The 22712-nt window shown below is 41.6% G+C and overlaps 1 protein-coding gene across 1 annotated transcript in view; it reads left to right on the top strand.

Moving 5' to 3' along the window:
- The window catches only part of SEMA5B (sema domain, seven thrombospondin repeats (type 1 and type 1-like), transmembrane domain (TM) and short cytoplasmic domain, (semaphorin) 5B), a gene marked incomplete at its 3' end in the record, with an annotated part of 103930 nt that overhangs the window by 46865 nt on the left and 34353 nt on the right, over window positions 1-22712 (top strand). The window contains exons 4-7 of the mRNA XM_010017361.1: window positions 6630-6692; window positions 16387-16485; window positions 17295-17508; window positions 20092-20377. Of these exons, the coding sequence (XP_010015663.1) occupies window positions 6630-6692; window positions 16387-16485; window positions 17295-17508; window positions 20092-20377 (662 nt within the window). The remainder of the gene's footprint in view (window positions 1-6629; window positions 6693-16386; window positions 16486-17294; window positions 17509-20091; window positions 20378-22712) is intronic.

Raw genomic sequence — 22712 nt, 5'->3', positions numbered from 1 at the left:
AGTGCAGATGTACCCTCTTTCTGTAATTCTTTGTACAGAAAGTGAGCCAGGGCAGAGGAACTTCCCCCAGACTATTGCATTTCTTTTGTAAGGATGTGATAAGACAAAGAAATGTGAATATCCAAAGACAGTATTATTTGGAGCTCAGTTAAAGATCCATTCTTAAAATGAGTAAGTCCTTCTTCCTGATGAATAATTCCGTCTTTACTATGCCTGTATCTAGCATCCACTTCTGCTCTGACGTGAACAGAGTGAGCAATTGTGTTCAACAGCCAATACATGCCAGGCCAAAATTAGTCCCAGTATAGTAAGACTTTTGTTTATAGAGAGAAAGTCTGATTCAGAGATTAAGGTTATGGGAACTGGAACTCAGTGGTGGACTTTTTTTAAATGTTTGTCAACCTCCACTTTCTGAGTGTGACATTTTGAGGTCTTCTCCATCTGACTTACTGTCCAGCCACTTCAGAAGAGCCATCCAACTGGGCCACTCTGTGGACAGGCACTATGGGTGCTTTGTTTAAATGAAGCAAGCAGCTTGAATTTTATCACATCTTGAAGGATCTGAGATCATTTAAGGGAAATCAATTAATAGTTTGATAACACACAACTCAATTCCCTTCATCCAAGTCCTCTTCTCTCCCCGCAATGAATTGACTGAATCCTGTGATCATTCTTCAAACCTGTCACTGCACACAGCAGTGATCTGTAATTTGTATACTGCAGTATGTAGCAGAACTATTTATTGAAGCTTGGAATTATGTTCTTTCAGTATTAGCTATCTGTTTATCAGACATGTTTATCACAGTTTTAATAAATTACCAGTGTTGGAACTTCAGAAATGGCCTCTAGGGTATTAGCTACTGCGCTTTATTATTAAGAAGTTAGATTTCAATAAGATATTATTTATAATATATGTGCCTTGTCCTTGAGAAGAAAGCTGATGCTGGAAAAAGGAATTTAACTTTCCACTTTTAGACTTAGGCAGCAAGTCTTTATGAGACGTCCTAAAGGATTTAATATGGAAGAAATAGCTAAAGTGTTATAGAAATGTTTTTACAGTACACATCATAGAAGCCGAAGTTAAAGAAGAACCTTTTCATGGACCTTCTGGATCCAGCCTATAGAACTTATTTCAAAGATTTATTGTTTTTTACTTCTAAGTGCTGTAAGAGCCTGCACATATTAATTTCTCTTAAATGCTGTAGAATTTGCTCAGGGGAGAGTAGATTTATACTGGTGCTGTCTTGTATAGAGACTGCAAAGTATATAAAAACATAGAAATAAACTTATAAAATGGATTTTTCATTATCAGCAAGAATCTAAGGGTGATATTTTTAGAGGTCTGAAATCTGCTCATCAGTATCGATGAAAAGATGGGGTCTGGCATCTTCTAGATGAATGAACTGGCCTCTGAGCAGTCACTGTGTGAAGGATTTGGTCTGCACCCCAGTTCAGCAAAGTCCTTAAGCATGTGGTTAAACTAAACTGGACAGGTAGGGTATGTAAATATATGGAAGATATTAAATGCAGTGCAGAAACATGGTCCCTCCATGTTCATCTCTCCCCAGACTTGGAGAAAAGTTCCTGTACCTTGCTGTGAAATAAGTTGATAAAAAAATATTTGTAAATGTCAATAAGAAATGCAGAGATTTGGGGCCTGTATAAGGAATCCAGGAAGCTGCCCTCAGAGCAAGTTTTTGGGTTTTTTTTCCAGAGGTACATTTCTCTGAACATACTAGTGCCTTGTACAGTTACTGGAAAGGAGGATGTAAATAAATACACAGGCAGAGAAATTACACTGCCAGCTCAGGTCTCTAGTGCACAATAACTGTCGTATCAGAACACATCCTTCCCTCCTTCCTCATGCATAACTCAGCAAAGGGTGATGTGACTGGCACACTCTGCTCAGGGTGCCCTGCATGGCACAAGTGGAGAACCAGAATCAACTCTTACTCCGTGGGCAGATTGAGAAATCTCCTGGGGACACTGTGGAAGGTTGATGGAAAAGGAAACTACTGCCTTCAGCAATCCCTGCAGACCCAAGCTGGGGACACAAGGTGCTGCTTCTGCTTCTGCTGACATTAGCAGAAACCTGAGGAACTCAGTACTTTTAGAAAATGCAGAGCATCTCACAGAATCAGTCCCTGGTGGGTTTTGGGGATTTTTGGGGTGTTTTTTGCAGTAAGCCTGTACTTGGGTTTGGTTTTTCAGCTCCTTCCAAACACACAAAATATACACTCTGCTATTCTACTTTCCCCCCCCCAACAGGAGAGAACAACATGATTCTGGGTCTGCCTGCAGGTATGCACGGCTGCCATTAGCTTGCACAGAGTACTTATTTACTAGAAGTGAGGTTGGTAACAGATGGATAGGTTTGTAATAAAAGACAGGTTTAATTTACCTGATAAATATGCATGTAACCTATTCTCATCCATTCTTCACTTTCTAGTTTTAAAGCAATGTTCTGGTTTTGTGCAAAAACCTGCAAACCTCTGTTGTGCAAGTACAGTGCGGGGATTAGCATGTGCTTAATCAATTCATATGTGGTGTTTGAAGTAATTATAAATTGCTGGCCTGAATGTAAAAGCTGGTCCATAGAAGTTAAAGAGATTTTCACATCAGCATTTGAGGATGCACAAATGCTATTGTTCCCTATTGATAACAGGACTTCCTAGTGACAGGCAGGTACTTTGGATGCCAACATTGGGATGTACAGGTAATTAAATAAATGTATCTAGAAAGCTTCTTTCAGCAGTGCATGCTGTATAACTGATCTGACAGCACATGACGAACTAGAATTTCTAGAGCACTGTTGATCTGCAGTCTGAACTGGGAGCAAACCGTGATGCTCATAATTTATTAGAAGAGACATTAGCCCTTTCTGTCACTGAGTGTGACATTTAAATATTTAGATACGCACTGAGCTTAACCATTGTGGCTCATTTCTGTTAATTTCTAGTTGGGCAGTGTGGCATCAGGTACATGTGGTTGTGCACATGCCTGCTTCTCCTGTGGTGGTTCTCCTTCATGTGGCTAAAGATGCAGAAATAACAAAATTCTCTCCTTTTTTTTTCTTTTTTTTTTTTTTTGAGAATATCTGCCTGCATAGAACTCAAGAACAGAAATAGAGATGTGAAGAACCAGCTGTCCATGCAAATAGGCTGAAGGAAAGCACATTTAATTGCATTTTCAGTTCAGGGACAAAGGTGCCAGTACTCTCATGCCTGTCTGGACAGCTGGCTGGGCAGTCCTGCCTGTGGTTTGCACGGGTTTTGTCTTATACAGCAGCTGCAGCCCTGAGCTGGTTGTTTCACTCATATGGCATATGAATTTGGTGTTCCCCCATTCTGCACATAAGCCATGTGGTTGTAGAGGTCTTCAAGTGGCTGGGAACACTGTTAGAAACTGCATTTCTTCTGGAAATGCAGGAGGGAAGAGATGGTGGAGAGTTTGTAGGAAGGTAGCATGAGGAACTAGGTGGAGTGCTCTTGGTAAGGATGTAAGAGGAGGAACTGCTTATGTCTGGACAGCCTAAAGAAGTGTTTGCTTGGTTGCTTAAGCACACAGCAAGTAGGAGAGCAGTTAGGAGAAAGTACATACTGCCCTGTGTTTGTATATAGCCTTGCTCCCAGGTTTGTCACATCTTCATCCAGGCTGTTTTCTGTGACCTGTGCCATCTCTCCAGAAGAGAGAGATGCTTCTGAAGGTTTCTCTGTCAAATGTCCAGGATGTAGTTTGATACTGTGGAAAAATGAACCAAAGGCACAGGAAGAAGATTTCATCTGGGAAAGAGGGGCTTGGCTTGGACATACCAGTAAGTGGAGCACCAGCATTAACCAGGGAGTTTGCACAAAGAAGCCCAAGACAATAGAGATGACAAGAGTGGGACATCTTGATCTGAAAAGACAGCTGATTAGTCAAGTAAAGAAACTAAACAATGCTGGAAAGCTCATATAAAAGCCCCACGCTCAGAAGTCTGAGCCTGACAGGCCCTTTCACCAGGTTCAACACACAGGCCATGACCACAGATGTGTGTGGGCTTCTGGGAGGACTTGCCTAGGCTGTAGCTCGGTGACGGGTGCATATTCATACCTTGTAGGCAGTACAATTTTTCAAACACACATTAGCTCCTTGGCTTTGCAATTATGTTTTTATTATTGACAAGATGTTCTGCTTTGCAGGGTTGCGAATATTTTCTTTGAGCCACCAGAGGTCATTCGGGTTACTCAGCCCTAAAAGTAGCTCCTCCCTGTCCTATCAAAGACATGCGTGGGACTTGTAAAACATGCTCTGGATTGCCATATTGCTTAATTATCCTCTTAGCTCTAATGAAGTGCACCCTGACTAATGATGCAGTCACAAACAATGTGTTGCTATAATTTGGGTCATCACTAAGAACTTCTGTTATCACTAGACCCATCAAGGTAGTGTTTCAGAATGCTGAAGAGCAGTGTTACCTCATAAAAACCCCAACCACTTAGGCACCAAGAACATAGCTGAAGGGGACCAGTACTCTGACATGAGCTGTGCTTTCAGCGTGCCCCGAAGGTCTGCAGTGCAGGTGTCTGGCAGGAAGAGCTAGGAGTCACCTAGGAGGCCAGATTTTTCTCTGTCACACTGCTGCAATCCCAGACGACCCAGAGTTTTTGCAGAGAAGCAGCACTGATTGTGGAAGTAACCAACAATTTTTGTTTTCATTTTGTCCTGCCAAGCACTGTTAAGGTAAACAGGGTGGTGTAATGGGAGCGCTCTGTCTCTGGTTTTGAAATGGGAAATGAGCCACCTAATAAGATGTCTCTTTTCTGATTTATTTTTATTTTTTTTTTTAAAGTTAAGGTTGTCAAAAATTGATGCAAAGGGCAGGGTACTGTGGTTAGGCGAATATGGACTAGCTTTGAGACTGGGGATCAAAATGCTGCTGCACAGTTGCTTTGCAGATGTCAAGGGCTCCTGGGAGTCAGCAGTCAAAATTCCTTACTCTCCTGTGATGGCTTATTGATGTGAGCTCTCTCATTCAGTGACATACCCTCCTCTCAGGATGATCCTTTCTTGCAAGGTCTTATCCCAGTTCTCACAAAAACACTTCTGAGGCACAAGCTTTTGGCCTTCAGCCTGGGTTGGATTGCAGTACATGGGAGGTATTTCTCAAGCAAGTCCCAGGGAAAGATCGGTGCTCTTCCCTTCTCCCAGCAGATCTTTGCCTGTGCTCACAGAATCTTGCTTCAAGCCAAATTGAACTGGATGCTCAGCTAATAACCTTTTTTCTTCTTTTTCTTTCTTTCTTTCTTTTTTTTTAAATTTTATTTTTGTGTAAATGAGGTAGAAATATCCCTTCCTCAGATGCTGTATATAAATGCATTTCCTAGGTGGTGGCATTTCTTAATGTTCTGAGTGAATGTCTTCATGGACCTGAGCTCAGGGTGTGGGAAAATTCATCCCCTCTTCTTAGTGGTCTCCCATCTTTCTCCTGCAAAATCCAGGATTTAGCATATGTCAAGGGGATAATTTCTATGGAAGCCCAGAGTTTAAAAAAAATATATTGGCTGCAGTGAGAAGGTTCAAGAAGAGTTCAGATCCAGACCGAACTTTGAAGCCATTTCCTGTGTTGGTAATGGACTGGGGGGGAAGGAAAAGAAAAAAAAAGAAATCCTGGCTTTTTTAGGAGAGCTTTGGATTTGTAGCTGAACTTTGTGATCCTGCCCCTTCTCTATGTAACACAGCTATTTTTCTTGTACTCAGAATGATGTATTATGTATAGTATGGATGTTTATATGTATTTTCACCTCCAGCTAACAATACCTGCTTGAATCTGTTAAGACTATTTTATAAAAAGTGCTGAAGGGAGGAAAATTGCAGAGGGCACTGAATGGTTGGGTATGTTGCTGACTATTTTAAATCTGAAACTTCTCTCTAATGCAGCTTTGCTGGTCTTGACTTTTCTTGTGAAGGAAGGAGCCTCTTTGCTCCAAAGCAGTTGGTTAGAGCCAACTATGGGTCCCACGTGCTCTCAGCTCCCAATTAACAGTGCCCTCAGCCCTAGTGCGTTTTACTCCAAGTCAGGATCTGACCCAACTTGTCTGGTGTCACAAATCACCACCCAACCTTTCTCCCTGCTTCCTGTTTCTCCAAGTTTTAACTGCCAGCTCCTAGTTGTTGTTTTATCCACCTTACTTTGCTGCAGGATTACGTGGAAGGTGGTAATCTTGTGGGTAAATTTAAGGAGACCAGCAGATTTGTGCAGAACTACTGGACTTTGCTCTAAGGAAGGTTTTAATTTTGGTGATGAAAGCTGGTGGTTTTATACAGCACTGTCCTCTTTGAAAAGAAAGTGTGTGGGGCTTATGTCTTGGACCTTCCAGCTGAATAATGATCAGAAGTTGTATTTGCATGTAAATTAAAGTCTGTCCTCTGTTAATATTCCAGTTGCTCCTATCTGTCTCTGGCCTTCTCATCTGTTTATCATTTGTGTGCTCTGTGAGCACAGTAGGAGCGAGATACCTGTTTACTGTCACAATACTGCTTTTAAATTGGGCTGTGTAAATTGGCTGGAGATACTTGCTCTTGTTTTGGGATCTCCAGGCATGGTGGTTGATGGCAATATCACGTGACTTGTGCATTTTGTTGTGCAGGCAACAGCATGGGGTTCAGATGAAGACACCAGGAGGTCCTGTCAAAGTAAAGGTAAAACAGAGGTAAGTTTTTCTTTGCTACAATGATGCTATGGGTAAATTTATTTGCATCATGTGAAATCCACACAGGGAGCATCTGACACCAGCTTGAGCTTGTAAATTTGCAGCAGTTTAGATCTACCAATATAGGTGTATAAGCACCACTCAGTTAGCCATTTCAAAGGCCCCCTGTCCAAGTTACTAGGCTTGCTCTGCATGAAATTTTAAGGTGATTTTGCTCCTGGAAAGGATTTAATTTGTGACACATCAAGGAGCAGTGGTGGCAAGCCAGGGATAACATCTTTCAGTGGGGTCTGAGGTGGGGCAGGTTGGCTTAGTCTAGGTACTCAGCAGTGAGCTGCTGGCATTCAGCCACATGGGCTTCAATGCTTGTTTGCAGTTAGAGTTCATCTTTGTTTAATTCACTGGAACATGAGAATTGAATCTGCTAGCGCACTGCAGTCTGATCAAGTGCAATATCAGAGCTCCTTCGGAGGCAGGTGCTGTCTCTAAACTCCAGATTAACGAAAGAATTGATTGAATAAATGCATGCTGTCCCAGAGGTTCAGAGTTGCAGGCATTTCTGATCCAAAGTCCCTTCTGCCCCTCTTCTGAGAAGCTAAAGCAAAGCCATCTAAAGCAGGAATTATTTTGATTTTTCAAATGTGACGTTAGTACTGTTAAAAAATCTTCAAGCCTCAACTGAGAGAGTGTCCTATTGTGGTTAATACTCCACCACAAGCAGTTCTCAGCCTAAACCAAAGGAGGTGGACAAAGGATAAGGGAGGATAAGCACAATCTTTGCTTAGACATGGACAGTCAAGCAGAGAGTCATCGTGTGGCTGGCCCAAGATGCTGGAATTCTGCCAAGTTCCAGTTCAGTGCTTTAAACATAGGATTATATGATCTTCCATTGACCACATTCATTTGATATAATAACCTTTACATGGTTACTGTATTAACTGGTATATGCACAAAAAAGCTATCTTAAACTTTGGCGTCAATATGCTTCATGTAGCTGTAGAGCACAGTAGTATAGAACATCTGTTAGAGTTTCATGTAGGATCTACATTATGCAGGAAAACACCACGGAAGCAGAATGGGTTAGGCTGCCAAACAGGGCCTGCCATGAAAAGAAAGAACCCAATAGAAGTTGTACAAAACTAAAATACTCCAAAACCCAAGACATGAGGATTTTTGGAATTTGTAGTCTTTGTACTTCAAAATATGTAAAGAAAGGATTTTTTTCTTTTCTTCCGTTGTGAAGTTTGTAAGATTTAGATTGTATCCAGTTGTTCATGAAGAATTTTAATTTATAACCCAGAATTATTTTGTCAAGCCCTGGATAAAGCCATGCATTCGACAGAACAAATTCTAGAATAATTTCAATTTATCTTTTTTACTGTCATGCCAAAAGAAAGCCATGGTCTGAGTACCTGCTCTGTTGCTGCCTCCTCACACTGCAGAGTTTGCCAAAACTGTCATGAGGATAATGCTTTGAACAGCTGCGTTTATGTTGATTGTGATCCAGAGCTTGAAACTGTTTGGTGGGCACGGTGGGCACAGTGGTCACGGGTGTGAAGTTCTGAGGAACAATAATGAAGCAGACTGTTAGACACTTCTTGACATAGAATTAATGACAAGCAGAGATGTTGACTAAGAGTCTGACAAGAAGAAATAGAGCTACAAAGGCAGAAAGATTCTGCCAGTGGCTAAGTAAACTCACATCTCCGAAGTCTGTATCTACTCTAATCTGTGTCCCTCTTGGGGCAAGTCTACACATTCCTTGTTTACACTGCAGACAAATGACTTGGTGCTAGCTCCAAAGATACTGAGGTTAGCCTGGCCAGCTGGTGAAGTGCTCTGCTCCAACTAAGAAATCCAGCTCTGACCCAGCATCTCTGCCTTTGGCTGGGTAAATGCAGCAAGTGAGGGCAGCATTAATGTGAAACACTTCTGATTCCACTGTGCAATGGTGGTGGTACAAGATGCAGAGTCCTGTCTGCCTCAGATCTGCTTTGTCAAAACTTGACTAATGGCAGTTTTCTACCTAGCATAGATGATTTGATGATAAATACGTTATGGATTGTCAGGCACTTAGATATGTGGTGATAGAGGCCAGAAATAAGGAGGACCTTTGGCTCTTACATGCTCTTACATTAATCCACAATGTAGTTTGCGTAAGTTATATGACTGATCCATTTTCCTTGCCCATTTAATAATGTATGTATTTTAGGGTGAGGTTTTCCAAGCCACCTAGTGTATTAAAATGCTTTTTTCCCCCTTCATTGCCTGTTGAGTCTCTAAATCAGATTCTTCCTGCTGCTTAAAAAAAAACACCTCTTCCTAAAATGCTTAGAGCTTTTACATAAGGAAATTAAGAATTTGGAGAATAAAAGCCACAAAATGCATATCACAGAGGTATAATTATTATGGCCTGGTGGTTACCTCTCATTTGAGTACATATTGGCCAGAGAAAAGGGAGATGAGAAATCTAGGTCCCAGATTTAAGGTTAGAAGGTACTATTTCTTCTGACACCTTGTGTAGCTCTGACCGCAGATTTCACCTGCCTATTCCTAAGTTGAACTCAGTAACTTGTTTTTGGCTGCTGCACGTTTTTGAGGATGGCAAAAAGTTTTGAAGTGAAGGCCTGAAGCAAATGGGCTGACTGGGTGCTTTGCTGGCTTGTTCTAATGGCAGATCACCTTCCCTGTTAACAATTTGTACTTTATTTCCCCTTTGGATCTGGCTTTAGTTTTGAGTGGCTGGGTCTCATTTTGCCCTTCTCTGCTAGATTAAAGATCCCTTTAGTTAACCAATATTTATTTTTCACGAAGGCACTTACATACTCTTGTCAATTCAATACTTAGGCTTTTTGATAAAGTAAAAAGCTGAGTTCTCCAAGCCTCTTTCTCTAAGTAATTTTTCTACAGCCCTTGAATATTTTTTGTCTGTTTTCTGCACACTCCAGTTTTTCACCTGTGTTCCCTTGTCAATGTCTCTAATGCCCGAGTGTGGTTAAAACAGTCTTCCACTTCTTATTCACCTTCCTCTGTTCATATATATGGCAGTTTCATGAGCTATTCTGCTGTAGGAGATGATGCAGGATTGCCTAGCCACTGTGACCACTGAATCCTTTTCACAATTGCTAGTCTTGGGATGTAATCTTCTAGTCTGTGCACAGAGCCCTTTTGTCCCTTGTTCTTTAATGCATAATATCCTACAAAAATGTATTTTGTTTGTTGGGTTCAGTTCACCAACCATCCTAGCATTTATCACTATATATATAGTGAGGCATTGACCTCACTGCTAATTACTGTTTTCATAATCTTTGGGTTATCCACAAATGTTTGTTAAGAGAAATGTTGGTACTGGGCTAGTACCACCCCATCTGGGGCCCTGCTAGAAGAGGGAGTTTTTGAATGATTTCACTCTGAGGACATTTTTCAGCCTAGTAATTTATCAGATTTTAATCTATTAATGTATAGGTTTTTGACCTTGATTTTAAAATTAACTCTGCAATGTATCATGTGATACTGAAACAAACACCTCAGAAAAGTCTCTTTCATTTATGTTATTTTTATCAACTAAAACTTGTGGTTTCCTCAAAGAATTGTACATGCTTTACTTGCCATGTCTCTGGAGACCCATGCTGGCTTCCATGAGTAATCATTCTTATTATTGCAGCATTTATAAAATGTATCATGGTCAGCACCTTAGAATTGTCCCCTTGAAAGCATCCACGCTACTGAGAGACAATGCAGAGAACCGACAGTGCTATGCTGCCTTTCTTTCTGTCTTCCAAATGAGATCACCCAGAGTTTGTAGTTAAAATGGATAGAGCAGAAGGGGAAGAGATGTATTTAATTTCATTAGGAGTTCCTCAGCTTCCAGTTTGTTATTGGTTTGTCCCTGCCTATCAGTTCACATCCACCACATCTAAGGAATTTTGCCTGACGTGGAAAGTTGTGGCTTTCTAAACATGAGCACTTTGGTCTTTCTCTTGTCTAAGCACTGAATTATTTGTTAACTTTCCAAAAGCTGAACACTATCATTTCAGAACATAAAAAGGCACCATTTGTGAAAATGGCAGCTCTCATGTGCTATCGTAAGAGCTTTGTGTAGCCGGGAGAAAGATGACACACTAATAACACTTCTGGAGCAAGAAAGAATCAAGAGATGATAGGCATCCAGCTGCTGGTGGTCCCACTGTATTGCCAGTAGAGTTTCTTCCTTTTTTTGTAGGATGTTCTTATGCTGGTGGAGGTCTTATGATTCACGCCAGGTTACAAGGGAATCCTAGGCTAAGGCTTCGGCCCAACTAAACAGGTTTGGTGCAGACATTGCTGAACCATTTAGGCCTTCAAGTGGCTCTGTGTCTCAAAGGGTGTGCATTCTGGTTATCTAGTGGAGCTGGGAATCTCCAGGCCACTTGTGAATTAGCAGCTTCCAGGTAGGACAGGCACCATACAAATGTCCAGGCAAATAGAAATAACTGGAAAGTGGTCAGATATTTTTCCCCCTCTGTAACTGTTCCTAGAGATCTGAACCTACATTCCTAGTACTTCTGCTAAGCTAGCAATGCAGAATCAGCCCCCAAATTTGATTTGAAGTTTATTAAAGAAAACTTGGCTGGAAAAATCATTAGCAATTCTCTTTGCTATCTATTGCACTCAAAGGAGAAAGAGCTTGGTCAGGGCATTGGCTTAAACTGATTAATAGAATTGTTTGTTCAAGGGAATAAATATAGGCATCTGAAAGCACATGAATAACAGCGCTTGAGAACATGTTAGGTCTTGATTATTTTCTAACAAATTGTGATGAACTGCAACAGATAAATTAAATGTTTGCTGCACACTAAAATTTTCTTGAAGGTGTAACATGGCATTCTGCTGGCTGATTCTCTGAAATCCAGGTTGCACTCCAGGAGTTAGTGTTTCTTTACTGAGGATGGCGGACCATCTGAAGCAGCTAATTTTCTCATACAGCATGTAACTGGTTTTAATCTGTGATTAAAATATATCGGTATGCGATGAAATAGTGTTAGTCTGAAAAAAAAGAGTGTAAAAGGAGATCTCTGACAACAGGACTGCAGTGGTTTATTCAAAGTAAAAGGCCAGTTAAAGTACTGCCTATATATGGTTACAGGCTTTCAAAGAAAAATGCACCTGTACAATGAGATTAAGGGTTTCTATCATTTCAGAACTCCAGTGTTCAGAGATGACAAAAGAAACGACTCAAGAAGCACCTACAGCTGCCTTATTCACAGCATCCTGAAAATGTCTTTTTGAATTTTACTTCAAACCAAAGCCACAGGAGTTCAGCCCCTCCATTTGCTCATCTGTCCACATGAATGAAGGGAGTAACAGGGCACCACTTTTGCTTCTCAGGTTTGAAATGTGCTTTCAAAGCAGCCTGACATCTCTGTGAGCTAGAAAGGAGCATGGTCCTGTCCAGAGTCATGGACATTACAGCATTTATAGACAGACACACTTAAATCTAAATTTTTGCAAAAAATGAAATTAATGGGGATAGGCTTAAACTGAGTGGGGTGGGACGGAGGGGCTCCAGTAAAGTTTATTCTCTTACTGACAGTGAGAACTTGTGCCCTGTAGGGTTGAGCACTAGAACTCATGTACTCTGCCTTTCTAGGAAAACAAGGGTCCTTAGGCTGGAGAAAAGTGATATCTGCTCAATTTAAGCCCTTATCTCAAGAAAGGGACCAGTACAAGGTAGTTTTGAGGAAGGAGCAAGAACTCCAAGGTGGGTAACATGCAATTTGTAGGAAAATCTGAAATATGTTTCATGCTCTGGCAGCGAGCCGCAGGTTTTTATCAACTCTGCCATATATTTAATAATAATCCCAACTAATATAACTGGGTTATTCTCATTAACCATATAAATACCCAGTCTTCCCCCTTTATTTAAATCCTTAATCTCTTGATCCAGATAATATCTTCTGGTGATGAGAATTGCAGACTGAGCATACACAGATTTAACTGTCTCCTCCATAATGTGAGAGCAGGATCCAAATATTGACTTGTCTGGACAGAGTTGAGTTCAAGCTTGCCAGACTTTCCAGCTATATTAAAGCCCATCTGAATTTTGCCTTCTGTACGCCTAGAGTTTTCCCGCCACACTGAAGAAACGGCATTAAAGAGCTCCTATTTTCTGTAGGGGTTTGTGAGATCATTTTACTAACCAGTTGCCTTGGCTATGAATTGTTGCAGAGAGCAGAGTGTTGAATGACTTTTCAGAGCAAATCCAGGCTGGTTTAAAGAACACAGAGAGGAGGCTGTTTCTTGCTAGTTGTTTGGAGAACAGGGTAGAAAGAGGATCTAATGTAAATCTCACCAGCAGTGTTTTGAGAAAAATCCTGCAAGCTGGAGCATTTAAGCGATTCAATTTCTTCTTTGCTTTTGTTGAAGGTTTTCATAGACTGATGTGACTGGCAGTGGGTACAGCAATAAGAAATACAAGATAAGTACAGTATTCCTCTTCAGGCCAGGCAGGCTGGAGAGGTGTGGTCTCTCATTGCTGTCCTTCAGGATCAGCTCTGAGTCAGTTTGTTACCATGGCAAGTCCTTTAGAACCTACATGTGTTGGTTCACCCAGCTAAGAGCACAGGGCAGATAATGTACATGTGTTTCAGAACATTCAGTTAAATTAATTGCTTTGAGACCAATGTATAAAATGTACGTATTATCACTGTTTTTCTTTCAGGAGCATGGATCACAGTTACCACCATCAGTGAGGCAGGTCCAGGGAAAATGCCTACTCAGTTAATTCATAGGAACATAGGATATGGCCCACACCTAGTAGCATCTTCTTTTAATCAGAGTAGAAAACATTGACTAGTCACCTGAGTTTCTGCCCTTTACAGCCGATGAAATAATTAGCATGTTTGGTGCATCTAGTTCTCTTAAAAGAATCAGTTGTCAAATGTTTCCAATCTAACACCACATCCATGCTGACTGTGCTCCTGCTCTTTGCTACCACAGTTGGGAATGGGATAGAAGTCGCAGGTTAAATATTCAGGTGCAGGTTCAGACAGCAGTAGATATATTTGCTCAGTATGGTTTCTCCTCTGTTTCAGTAAATAACTTCTGCCTTAGACTGAGTGGGTACAAATAGAACCATCCTTAATTAGGCTAAAAGAACACAATGTTTTACCAGCTTCCAGCATCCCTACCAAGCCAGGCTACTACGCCTTGGAGTAAAGTGTACAACAGATGTATCACTGACAGTAGACTTCAGAAGACCATCCAGCACATGACCTTGCAGAAGAATTCTTTTTTGTGTGCTATATTCTCAGCTGGGAAGATTTTTATGGAAACTGAAGTTTGTTAATCTTTAATATAGTTACGTGCAGAGAAGAGAATTCTGCAAATTAGGATATTGGATTTCTGCAGGACAGGGTTTTAGTTAGGAATATTTTGAAGTACCTGGGCTGGAAAAGGTCCAGCAACATTAATGGTATTAGCTGTTTTAGGTCAGAAGCTATGTTCAGACTCTGTACAAAGCAGAGAAAGGTGGAAGTGGACAGGGTGCAGATGTGTACTCTCTTATTGTGTGAAATTTGGGTAGACACATGCATTCTGGGTTAGATGCCAAATCAATCATATTCTGAAAACAAAACACTGTTGGGAGAGGAGCCCATACCTTTTTTTAATAGCATCCCCTCAAGAATTTCTAGCACTTTGCAGTTAAATGTATAGTGGTCCTAATACTATGTGGAATTCAGTAACTGTGCTCTACAGAAAGAGAAATTACTTTACCTACTCATAAATGCAGACATCTCTAGGGCAGGGAATAATTAACAGGGCTCACAGCACCACATAACAATGACAGGATTGAGCACAGGGACTGGCAAGCCCTTCATCTTATTAAAGGAAGTGGTGAGACCTCTATTCTCAACACTCGGCAGGTGGGACAGAGCTTCTCAAGGTCCTATTTGATAGACTGATGCACAGTCACCGTGACTGATCTGCTTCTGAAATAAGAAGCGCTGAATTGACCCAGCGATGAATTTAAGCTCTCATTTTAAGGTGCCAGGCATTATGTATCTGATCCCTGATGCCCTGCTGAGACTCAAGACTGGCAGCACATGCTCTATGGTACTCTGTAGCCTCTGCCCAGCCTAGGCGAGTGCTCCTGGGCTGGCTCTGAAGTGCAGTCCTGGTGATCTCTCGTCTTAAAGCAAGCCCCATTTGTCATGCCCATGCAGTCGCTTGTCTGTGGCTGACACTGGTGGGTTTCTGCTAAATGCCATACTTCAGTGAGTTGATTTCCATACAGCAAATGAAAGAAGATACCACATAATCCAGCTAAGCAAGCGTCTTCCTTTCCAGGTGACAGGGAGGTTTTTTACACTACTGAATCTTGCAAATGAAGTCTTCAGGGAAATGATCAACAGCATGAGACAGGGAAGCTTGCAGAGTGATTGCTGCTTACAGAAGGAGAAGCAGTGTCTGCAGCTGTAGGCTCAGCTTAGTGGCAAATTATGATCTATTGGAGGGAGGAAAGCAAAGCAGCCAGGATAAACCAGCTGAGGTTCTTATTTTTTAACAAGTTTCTTTTTCTGTTTACAGTAGCACATAACAGACTTTCTTCACATGGAGCCCTGTGGGTGCCACTCATTAGCCATTGCTCATATCCTTTCCTCTGAGGTGGCCCCAGAACCCAGGGCAGCCAGGCTGGTGCCAGGCTCACTGCACATCTCTCATTTGGGGCTGTTTGGATGAACCTTGGGGCAGGCAGCTCTTGAGCCTCTTGCACTGCCCGTGAGAGCTGCACATTTGTCTTACACCTCTGTTTCTCTGTGTGTACCGTTAGAAAGTCCCTGCCTTATGTGGCATCTTCTTCCCCCACTGCTTAACTGCCCGGAGATGCTCAGTTAGCCTGATCTGCAGTCCACAGGTGTCTGGATATGAGGCTGTGGGGAGAGAGAGACTGTGGCCCTCTCCAGCAACATGAAGGAGGTTTTCTGAAAAAAGCCAAATGCAGCCTTGTGCTAGCACCCCTACCCTAGGTAGGATGAAAGGAGCCCCACTCCTCTGGGGACTGGTATGTGAAGGGAGTTTCCTATTTGTACCAGCAAGTGGTTGTGCAGCTGAGAAGAGGAGAATTGCTGTTTCCCACTGCCCTGGTCTGAAAGAAACTCCTTCTATTATGGAAAATCCTGAGCACACAGTCCCTGTGGGAGGCAGGAAGCAACAGTGGGTTCAAGCTTCTCCTGACCAGCCTGGTCTATTAAAGAGAAGTTCATGCTGTTTTCTTGCTGGCGCTGGTGTGAATTATAGTCCAGACAGACCTGCTGTCCTTCACTGGAGTTTGTGTCTGGGTAACATTTTCAAAGCTTCAGCATTACCGGGAAAAATAGGTCAGAAGTACCATGATGAAAAGAGGGAGGATTCCTTCTCCAGTAAAAGCAGAGCACAGAAAGAGGCACTTGCATAGCTAATAGAGAGTCAACTTGATGGATAGCATCCTATCCAGGGACTGTGCAGGGCTATGATTATAGAGATAACCAGCAAATTTGGCTTGTTCACTTAGACCACTGCTCCCTACATCTATGCACTGCTTAATGCAACAAACCTCAGTCTGAGTTAGAGCTAAGGAAAGTGTGTTCCTGCTGCAATACAGGTCATTTTTTTAAACGTAATAATCCTACAGTCCCCTTTTCAAAAATCCTTGTCTTTGTCTTTTTCCCTATAGGAAGAGTGCCAGAACTATGTCCGAGTGCTGATTGTTTATGGCAAGAAAGTTTTCACTTGTGGTACCAATGCCTTTTCACCAGTGTGTTCCAGTCGGCAGGTCTGTTTTGCCTCTTTCACAGTGATGGAGAGGGCTGGATGCATGCTTTGGGGAAGCATTTGGCAAGGCATCATGGTTGCAGAGAATATGTTCCAATATGTTCAGCTGATCTAAAATTATTTTGGTTTTCTTCTGTGGGTCCCTTTGGGCTGCTTTGAGGCAGTGGGTGTATCTGCAGGTGGGGAGCAAAAAACTCGTGTTATGGGTGAGCTGGATCTGAACAAAGTGCTGCTTATGTAAACCTTGGTATCCTGCTGAAAATGAGCAATATAGACAAGCTTTGCTGTGAGTACCTCCTGAGCTGAATACTTAAATGTTCCTTAAAATAAAGGGCAAAACTCCCTTTGGCTTAAAGGGAGGCAGGAGCAGGTCCAGAGCAATGTTTACTTTTATATTTTTTTAATGCCAGTATGCATTCAGGTGGTGTCTGTGGAAGATTAGAAGCCTGTGCTGGCAGCAGGAGCACCTGATCACACTGAGTGGGTTGGGGCCTACAGGCTTTATTGGCTATGGAATTGCCCTTCTTACAAAGCAATGGGATTAGCGAGGCTCAGACACAACTTCTTACATTGGCAAACGATGGATGTAAAGATCAATTTACAGTCATCGCTGACATTACATCCTTATTATTTTGGCAAATGATGGATGTAAAAGATCAATTTACAGTCATCACTGACATTACATTCTTATAGCTGCCTCGTTTTTTAAATCAGGGGTTTGCTCTTAGGTGCTTATGGGTAAACAGAATTCTCTATATGAGTAGGAAAGCCAGATGCTCTTTAAATTCTCTTCTCTCCTTTTAAATACAGGTAGGAAATTTAAGCAAAATCATTGACAGAATTAATGGAGTGGCTCGGTGCCCCTACGACCCTCGGCATAACTCGACAGCTGTGATTACATCACGAGGAGAACTCTATGCTGCAACTGTAATTGATTTCTCTGGTCGGGATCCTGCCATTTACCGCAGTCTTGGAAATGTTCCTCCTCTTAGGACAGCACAATACAACTCCAAATGGCTTAATGGTAAAGTCGTGTGAATTACATCTGAGCAAGAGGTGTATTAGAGTCAGCTTGACAGGCTTGTTCTCTCTGTTTTGATATTGAGATCCAGAGTTACGGTGGGGAAGGGCTTCTGGTGCAATAATCTGTGCAGCCCAGAAGACATTTTAAAATAGCCTGAAAGTATTTCAGAAAGATTGATCCAGAATACAGAGAGTAGGTCTTACAGGCTCCTTAACATGTATATGGGTGTCTGTCTTGTGAGATGACCAAATACATCATTTTAACAAGAAAAATACTCGAAGATTTGAAGATCAAAACTAACTCAAAGCACCACATCATATTGTTGACTCAGTTTTGCACAGTGTTAAGCACCCGCTACTCTTCCACTGCCTCACCTGAAGGTGGTTGCTTTCAGCGCAAAATCAGTCCAAAAATGAGAAATTTCAGAGCACATTATGTTCCATGTGAACCTATGCTGTTGTGGATTTATAGTTATTACAATCAGCTGTTACCCCAGTGTGATAATACCCTGCATCAAGCAAGCTATAGAATTTCAACTAGCAATGTCTGCACTGAGTTCACACCTTCTGACTGGGGCAAAGCACATCTTGTCTGCGCAGACTGTAGGGATGGAGACCCCAATATCCCCTCTCTATCCTTTGACCCAGGTAAGTTGACAAGATATTCAGAATCTGTCTGTTGGATTTCAGGACCTTTCAATCAAAGATAAGAGCAGTGGGACTGTGAACTCTCTGCAGCTTAATGAGACTGAAGCAGGCTTCTGCAGGCATACTGAAGTCAGTATGGAGATTGGAGTTTTAGACAAAGGATGTTGTCAGGCCAGACTGAATTAGAACCAAGAAGCAGCATAACCTATATATACTCGTTAGGAATATGTGCCTCTTGTCTGAGCATGAATGAAGAATTCAGAAGGAAGCCACATTGGAACAGGGGAGTTAAAGGAAAGACAAACAGAAGCAGAGTTTCTAGTCTGTGACTGGAAAAACTACCATGGCTCTTGGATTTATACCCTTGTGCAGCATTGGTAACATTGGAGTAATTTCGTCCTGTTCTGGCCGCTTTTCAACAAGAAACAGAAAACTTGAAGATGATTCAGAGAAGAGCCATGCGGTGATTTGAAGCTTGCAAAGCCTGCCTCACAGTGAGAAACTTAAGGAGCTCAATTTATTTATCTTTCTGAAAAGGAAATAAAAGGTGTTTTGCTCATGATGTGGAAGTACTTACCTCAAGAGAAGATTTCTGGCAGGATAAAGTTCTTTAATCTATCTGTCAAGTCATGACAAGAGCCTGTGATTGGAAGCTGAAACCAGATAATGTCAAATGGAAAAAGAAGTACAGGTTGCAGCTGGGGCAGTCTTTAGTCATTTGAACAAGTCACTGGGGAAAGTGATGGATGTAAAGTAATGTGACATCGCCCAGTAGGATCAGATCTCCTTTGAAAGATGTGGTCCAATTCACCTGTTAGTCAAAGGATCCGATGGTGGAATTACAGGGTGAAATTCTCTGGTGTGTGTTAGATAGAAGGTCAGATGGTAATGACAACAGTCCCTTTAAGGTTCACTGTTTGTTTGAAGAAGAAAGTTTGGTGGGTGATGCTTTGCAGTGCCCTCCACTCTGTATCATCATCTGCCTTCCAAACCTGCCTTGCAGCAGCACCACCTGGCCTTCCTCTCCCTCTGTCAGGGCTCTGGTCTCCTTTCACTCCTAGGCTGCAGAATTAAAGGAATTCTGTACTTTCCTCTTTTCTTCTTCTTCTTTGAGCATTTCTCAGAAATGAACATTAAAAAAGCACCCTATAAAACCAACAGGATTTTTTTTGTTTAGTCAAATATTATTCATTGGCTGATCTTTTCCTTTTGCCAAAGAAACTGTTGGGATAAAAGACTGTATACTTTAAAGCTTTGTAAAATACCCAATTAAAATACTCACTACAAAACCAATTCCAGGTTCTTTCCAATTCTTCTGAAAATAATAACAATAATTCTAGGAGAAAAATAATTAAGGAGAGCTTGTTTTCAATACTGTCGGTCTGTGGCACAGTTTTGTTTTATGGACGTAAGATAATCTTTTGTGTCTAGAAACTGGAAAAGCTTTATGATAAGAGCCAGATGTGATTGCGCTGGGAGAGCAGGTTGCATGTTTCAGTGAGCAATCTAGGGAATCCAGTGGATGCACACAGCATATTTAACACATTGTAAGGTGCACTTCAGAAGTGAACAGGTGAAGGAACCCAGTGGGAAGGCTTACGCTTTGTGTTGTAAAATGAGTATAGGTACAGAGAATAGTCATGCATATGCAAAGTGCTGAACACTGAAATCAGTAGCAACTTTGCCAATAAAGTTGGGAAACAATGACGTCTTTCCAAGATCTGAAGTATGGAACTAGAGCTGTATCCCCATACATCATTATTTCCATCTGCTGTTTTTATGTCCTCTGCTGACTCCAAACTCCCTCTGGTCCCAGCTTTGACAGCCTGCATGAAGGGAGCTGGTGGCACAATGCATTGAGCAGGTCAGTGAGCACGGATTGATTTCTGACTGGTATAAATCTTTTCAAATGTTGGGTTTGTTTGTTTTTTTCCAGAGCCTAACTTTATTGCTGCCTACGACATTGGTTTGTTCACCTACTTCTTCTTCCGTGAGAATGCAGTAGAACATGACTGTGGGAAAACAGTTTATTCTCGTGTGGCGAGGGTTTGCAAAAATGACATCGGAGGAAGATTTTTGCTGGAGGACACATGGACAACTTTCATGAAAGCCAGGCTGAACTGCTCCCGTGCTGGAGAAATCCCTTTCTATTATAATGAATTGCAAAGCACCTTCTACCTTCCTGAGCAAGATCTGATCTATGGTGTCTTCACTACTAATGTGTAAGTTGCACTTGTTTCACTGCCCTTCTTCTATTCCCAGCAGTCTGAGACTGACAATATCCTGATTTCTTAGATACTCTGAGTAATCATTTTTGAAAGATCCTTTGGTTAACTTGAAGGAATAGATAGGTCTGTGTTATCCGTCATGGGAACATAGCCTTTAGAACAATGTTTTTTAATCCATGGTTCATAGATTCCCGGAGTCCATAAAAGGTGATTGTGCAGTTCAAGGGTAACTTAATTTGATATAAACCTGGGCTGTGACAAGCTTCTGGCTTTCTGTAGTACCAATGCTGCTTGTGTAGTTCAGAGACCTGGTCTAAAAACGACCTGACAGAAAAACATAATTACATTTCAGCCAGGCTAACTGTTGGGACACTGACACAGTTGTGTGAACATGGGGCCTGGCCATGAGGTGGACAGGTACATATGCTTGAGAGAGGAGGACTGGAGGGAAGAGAATGAGGCAGCTGGGATCACAACAGCCTGGACTGAAATCGGCAAATTGTCGTTGAACAACACTTTATAGTAGCAAGGTCATGTGGGGTACACAGCATTTGACATTTCCCAGGGGGACTGTACCTCTGCTATAGATTGTTTCAGGTCCACAGATCAAAAGCAGTGTTAAACTCTGAGAGGAATGTATGATTTCTGAAACTTCGTAATCACCTTTTCTTGGCTTGATATTGAAAAAACTTGCAATCGGAATGATTTAGTGTAGCTGTGAAAGCACAAAGGAGGACTTAATTAAAAAACATATTAAAAAACTCATAATGTATATTTTTAAGTCAGGAAAACTCAAATAACTTTTTCTCTGAAGCCCAAGGCTAGGATGATAAGTTTCAAGCTACAACCGGTCTGCATGGTATTGAGTTTCAATAATACATGTTCTCCAGGGGGGTGTTACCCTGATGTGTAAACTAGCAAATGAAAGTCTGAGTTAGTTACTCCACACGACAAACACTCTAAGTACCTTCCTCATGCTGCATAGCCAACTTCTTTGGGGTTTTTGCGTGCAGTGCAGTACTGTTCAATGTGAATAAGGGTCTGTTCCCAAGAAGCCTGCAGCAAACCAAAGTGAAGCCCCACAGGCCTTCCTATTTTAATGTGTTGCTTGCTGGTGTGACAGGGCCTGAACTTCAGCCCTTGAAGTCACAAAGCATCAGCCCCAACTTCTTGAGCTAAAACACTGTTGGGAATTTCACTGTGATAGTCAACATAGCCTGAATGTTATTCCCGTTCTGTAAACACTTACCTCCTCTGCCAGGAAGTAGGTAAGTGTTTGGCCCCCCTCATCCATCTTCCATGTTTTGCTTCTGCGCTAACATTGCCAATGTCAGCCAAAAGTGAGTCAGTGGAGAAGCAACTACAAAAAATAAACATGACTGAGCACTGCTCCTTGACTGCAGACTTTGGGGAAAATCTGTCCTGGGATTGAAAGTAGCGTGAGTTGTTCTCTAAGAACATTTAGAGAATGTTAGCCAAACATCGTGAACATGAAAAGGAAACCTGGCTACTGCTTTGGGCATTTGAGATTATACTGGGTTTTGGGGGGGGGTTCTGTTTGTTTATTTGTGGGTTTTCTTCAATCAAAGAGGACTTCTATGCCCATAATAATAATGTTTTAGCTGTCCATTTTTCCATTCATCCAGCCAAGAACAGAAGTTGGAAATGAGAAAATTATTAATATCTGTATTATATTTATCAAATCAGTACAACTAGTTTTTAGACTACAAGGGGGGAGACATAGGCTGGCTGTGGTTGGAATACTTCTGCTGTGTCTGTCTCCCAGGTTTAATGTGAGATGTGATGAGTGTTACCTGTCTCCTTTGGGTTACATTTCATACATTAGGGATGTACATTCTCTCTTGTATCTTCTGAGGACAATAGAATATGTAACATTTGTGTAATTGAAGAAATAAGTTATTAATAATAGCTGAAGTTAGATCAAGTAGCATTTTGGGTCTACAACATGATGTTCTTTCGAGAGTTCAAAGAGAAAATGTTGCAATTTGTCATCTGACTAGAGAAAGAACGGTAACTATTGTTTTAACTTCCCCTGGGACTTATATCCTGCTGCATGAGCTCTGCATACCAAAGAGGGTTGCTGTATGCTCCAGTCTGAGTTTCTTTATAATAAAACACCAGTGCATCACAAAACTTCTCTTTTTTTTATTCTTTTTTTTTTTTTTTTCCCCTTAAAGGTATTTTTGTTTTGGGAAGGCCATGTTTAATGTATGTAGGGTCATCTTGTAACAAAGGGGTATTAGTGGCTGTGGTAACACCCACATACAGACCTATTGTTTCATGTTATGTTATACCCAGCTGAATCAGA

The sequence above is a fragment of the Nestor notabilis genome, unplaced genomic scaffold (assembly GCF_000696875.1).
Source record: "Nestor notabilis isolate BGI_N333 unplaced genomic scaffold, ASM69687v1 scaffold15816, whole genome shotgun sequence".
NCBI lineage: Eukaryota > Metazoa > Chordata > Aves > Psittaciformes > Psittacidae > Nestor > Nestor notabilis.
Note: the sequence above shows the minus strand (reverse complement) of the source record. Positions and strands in the feature narration are given on the sequence as shown.